This window comes from Hippocampus guttulatus, chromosome 13 (genome assembly GCF_054856545.1).
Source record: "Hippocampus guttulatus isolate MCC_2025c chromosome 13, RoL_Hgut_1.0, whole genome shotgun sequence".
Lineage (NCBI taxonomy): Eukaryota > Metazoa > Chordata > Actinopteri > Syngnathiformes > Syngnathidae > Hippocampus > Hippocampus guttulatus.
This window is the reverse complement of record NC_141273.1, coordinates 14,115,466-14,120,435: the sequence shown is the minus strand read 5'-3', so window position 1 is coordinate 14,120,435 and position 4,970 is coordinate 14,115,466. Positions and strand designations below refer to the sequence as shown.

At 39.4% G+C, this 4,970-nt stretch overlaps 1 protein-coding gene across 1 annotated transcript; it reads right to left on the bottom strand.

Moving 5' to 3' along the window:
- Positions 1-319: 319 nt before the first annotated feature.
- Positions 320-4,968, bottom strand: LOC147196457 (E3 ubiquitin ligase TRAF3IP2-like). The gene is made up of 8 exons (XM_086127165.1): positions 4,700-4,968; positions 4,208-4,298; positions 3,859-4,028; positions 2,561-2,649; positions 1,938-2,006; positions 1,430-1,537; positions 1,102-1,176; positions 320-1,013 (listed from the first exon to the last, which is right to left on the bottom strand). Exons 1-8 carry the CDS (start codon positions 4,827-4,829, stop codon positions 855-857), a joined length of 891 nt encoding a protein of 296 aa, XP_085983291.1. The 5' UTR covers positions 4,830-4,968; the 3' UTR covers positions 320-854.
- Between the last annotated feature and the right edge of the window lie 2 nt (positions 4,969-4,970).

Genomic DNA, 4,970 nt, shown 5'->3' with positions numbered 1-4,970 from the left:
GGAGCGGGATGCGGGTGGGGGCGGGTGATTTTTGCACGGGGTAGTACACGGAACATAACACGACGAGGTAACTTTACCCCCACGAAGAGTTATTCTTAGCACAGCTGCTCTCACACACCATTTTTGGAGGTCAAAGTGGGTGGGGGGGTACACTAAATGACCTCTCAGGAAAAAAGGGCGCCCCTAGTGAGGAAAAAAACTACAGATTCATTTCAAGAATAGTGAGTTTTAAATCAAAACACCTGCGTCTCAAATAATCCAAAAATAAAAAAAACATTTTTTGACTGATTCGGCTGAGAAGAAAAAAAATCTATCTATCTATATTTTTACACTTGTTTATTTTCTTCAGTGCATTTATAAGCGGCGTCAATTATACACAGAAATCCCCACCAGAATCCTCCTAAAAAATACATTTTAATTACAAAACATATTAAAGGAAATATTGAACAAAGCCAAAAAATAAAATAAAATTCCGCAAATAGGTTGAATCTGCGTGTGCCAAACAACTAGTCAACCACACAGAAAAAATACAGAGGCAGAGGTTTTACAGCTAAAAAGATTATTTAGTGTACCGGTACTCAAGTTAAATACAACTGAACTGTGCTGTAAAAAAAGTACATTTGTAAATGATCTATTCAGCAAAATTTTACAAGGTATATTATTTTTTTCAGTGGCCTAAGTATCTGGAACAATGTTGCGCCAGACAGCAAAATATTCAAAGACAAATCAAATCAAATCATACTAGATAATAATAATCATTGTTGTTTTTCTGTTGAAGAGATAAGAAAATGATCGGTACCTGAACTGTCCTCCGATTCTGTAATGACCCATCTATAGAGATACAACAGTCGGATTTAAGGTGTGGCAACCACAGGTGTGATGAAGACGGTGAGCTCCACGGGCACTGGAGGAGGAACAAATCTCTCCTCTCTTAACAGTCGCAGCAACAGGTCATCCGTGTCCCGGGGCCAGCGGTAGACGCGCGTGTTCTGAAGCCATCCCGGAACATCCTTCTGCACGGAGACACAGCACGGATAAATGCTCAGCAAACTACGTCGCCATCAAGCAAAATAAATAAATAAATGAGGAGGAAAAGATAACCTGGGAGGCTTTGAGGAAGAGCACAGGGATGAACCGGAAGTTCAAGCTGCCCTGTTGGATAAATTCATGCTGCATCTTAAAGGAAAAAAATGTTTAAAATCAGAAAATAGAAGTGACGCACCTTAAACGCTAGCTGTTGTGAGTGAACTCTCAATTAAATGAGTTTGAGTGTGAATGGTTAACTCTGAACCCAGACATAAGAACGTGCACAGAATTGCGCAACCACATTAGTCTAATTCCACCCCCCTCAAAAAAACCCAACAACAAAAAAAAAAAAGACGGAATTTGACCAGGGGCGTGTGGACTTTTTTTAAAATCCAATTCTTACCATGGAGTAAATGTATTTAGTGTGCAGACCGCCGCGGGTGTTCACAACGCAGCTTTCAATGTCTGCCTTGTAGCGTGGACTGATAGCCACAATGATAGGGGTGGATGGCTGCCAGGAAAATAAACACAATTATTGGAATCCTTCCGGGGATGGCAATCATATTTGATCATTCAATCTTTTTAAACATGTGTATTTATTTCCCATCTTAAAAAATGCCTGTTTCTCACATTTTTATCGCCCGGTACCCTCTATTATGCTCTCTTTTGTTGTCCTCAATGTCATTCAAACACATTTAAAGTCATCAAATTACCGTCTCAAAATAAATGTATAGAAATTTGTGAGAAATGTTGCTTGTCATCACATTTGGGAAAAAAAAAACCAATGGAAGGCATTTTTTTTAAATTGGAAAAAAATACATACGGAAATGTCTCCCCTCCTCAAAAATCATGACCAAATATAAATTAAAAGATACTAATAATAGGAAAGAAAAGTTGTGCCATTCACTTACATCCTTCCTGATTGTGTTCTCCCAGGCGGTGACATTTGTGTTTGTCAGGGGCCCATCAGCTGTGTCCACCTGTGCCATTAACATTCCAGCATTATGATTTTTTTAATATAATACAATGGTGCCTTGAGAAACGAGTGTCCCGTTGTATGGGCTTTTCGACATGCAAGTTGCCCTTGGGATTTTTTTCTTTTTTTTTTTTTGGTTTGACTTGTGAGCACAAATTTGGAATGTGTGTGCAGTGAACTCCTCTCAACTAAGTTCACAATAAGCAACCGTTAGAACAGTCCTTCAAAAATAGAGGCCTCAAGCTGTTTTTTTGCCACTCCAGTTGAAGTTTGCTGTCAAATGTTATTTAGAAGCCAGCTTAACTTAATTCGAAGAAATAATGCAAAACGCCATAGACAGGCTAATGACCAGCATTCACTCTAGAAGCGTCACGTGTTTAAAAACAAACCACATATTTTTATTTTTTACTGAGAATCTGAGATATGCGCGTTTTGAGTTAAGAGCATGATCACAGAACCAAGTGATCTCGTTTCTCAAGGCACCATTGTATGTAAAAAAAAAAAAAAAAAAAAGATATTTGTGTTAAAAAAAAAAAAAAAAAAAAAGGTTGGCTTTACAGCAGGTTGGAAGCCATTTTTGGAGAGGAAGTCAACAAGCCCGATCATCTCACAAGACGAATCCGAGGAGTAGGTGATGAAGATGTTTCCTGACCACAAAATCCATCAAAGCATATGTACTTGAAAATCAATTGTTTCAAGAAATACATTGATTACATAGATGATAAAAAAAAAGCTAACCAACAAGCAGATTCGATTGATTGTTGTTTGTTATCTTGTGTTGATAGCCTACAAAATAATTCCTGATTAAATATAGCAAATAATAATATTTATATATAATATAATACACATTCTGTTTTTTTAACCACCCGTGCAATGATGGACAGTTTGGCTTTCTCTTAATTGTTTTACTTCTGCTATGATGGATTGCGACGACGTTTTCTTTTTTTTTTTTTGGTTTTGTGTTGATGGAAAGTTACACAGTTCTCATTTTTCTGTTTCATGTTTCTGATGAAGAACAGTTACAGCTAAGTTGACTAATTTAGTTTTCGTTTTATCTTAATGAACGTTTTGAACATTTTGTTGTTTTTTTTTTTGTTTTGTTTCGACGATGATGAATTGTTTTGTCTGGTTTTCGTTTTTTAGCTTCTGTGTTGACGGACGCTTATAACATTTCTCTTTTTTTCCCATTTCAATTACAACCTTGCTTAATTTTATAGCTTCACTTCCGTAATAAGCAACAGTAGAGAAATTTTCATGTCGCATTTTATTTCTCTGAAGGCCAATTATGACATTTTCTCATCTTTTTCAGTAAGCGTAAACATTAAGCATAAACACATACGTGATGTTTGCTTTTCATTTGAGAGTGACTCTTTTATTTCCGTTTTGTTTTCATGTTTTTTTTTTCGCCAAAGAATCACATCAACTACAGTAATCCCTCGTTTATCGCGCTTAATGGGGACCAAAACCACCCGCGATAAATGAAAATCCGCGAAGTAGCGACCAATTAACTTTTTTTTTTAAGTCCACAAACGGTCCTTGAGAAGCTGCAAAATGCTGAATCAGCAAAACAACAGCGAGTCCCATAGAGCAACATGTACAGTACTGTACTCCATATACAGTATATGATTTATTTTTTTTTAATGAATATATTTTGAAAAATCCGCATTACACTGACGCCGCGATAAACGAACCGCGAAATAGCGAGGGATCACTGTATTATTTTAGCCCCGCCCCTCCTGCGCCACTCAATGCCTTGAATGAACATAACATGGAGACAGACATTAGGAGGGAACGGGAAACTTGTGCCGTGATGACACAATGAGAGATGACGAGTGCCAAACTACAACGCGACTTACTCGACTCTTTTGGCAGGCTTCTTCGTCTCCGTGCTATATGAGAGGAAGCCGCGGAGGAAGCCGCCGCCGGTATCGGCATCCCATCGCCGACCCTCGATACGAGCTCCTCGGGTGGCGCAGAGAAGTGCGGCACGTTCACCGAGACGCCCGGTGGCACCTGTCGTCGTATCCTGACGCACAAAAGACTTGAAGCAGTTTCCCAAAAGACAAAGGTCGGAAATGTGCTCATGCGAGGTATGTTTGAGCCAAACACATATACGGTTTCAACTGAGATATATGCCACATCGACATATTTGTACTGCGTTACTTTCCCCCATCCTGGTATTTAAATTTGTTGTTGTCGTCTTACCAGTTTTTGGAGGGCAGCTCGGGGCTTCTACGCCATTGGCAGCAAACAGCACAGTGACGACTCAAGCCTTGACACATTCCAGGGTGGAAATCTGTGGGTTTATACACTATCGATATTATACCATTTTGTGCAATTGATATTGTTATTATTTTTGATATCCCTTTAAAATGTTATCATTGTTGAACCTTTACCAGTGTACGACAGCATTGTACTTAAACAATAAATGAGCCGTTCCAAACCCGAGCTACAAGCTTTTCCCATTTCAACGCAGAAGATAAAGAATATACGCAGGGTGAGTATCGTTATATTGTCTGCCTACATGTGTTGCTGCACTGTTAGCGGTCACATATCCGTTCTCAAAGTGTCACAAGCGAAGTAAGTGACAGAGAGGACTAAATAAGCGAGACTTGCCCTGTTCCTTCTTGTTTTGGTTGAATATTCAATATATTGAGGACTAAAGAACTCACACTGGATCTACTATTTTCATCTTACTGTTAGTGTGCATGTAGCGGCAAGCAAGCGGAAAGAAAAGTTGGTTCCCATCATCCTCATCATCAGACTTGAGGGGCAAAGGAGGCTCAAGTTGCTCCGGTTCCTCCGTCCAACCGTTTCCATCTTCCATCCTGACAACAAAAACACTTATCACCGCGTCACGCAATTCTTCAGCTGCTTACCCGTGTGAGGTAATGTGGCAAACTTTGTCCGTCTTCACAGTTTGTCGTACATCACCGCAAACAGACTCACGCGAAGCTCCCCCGCCATC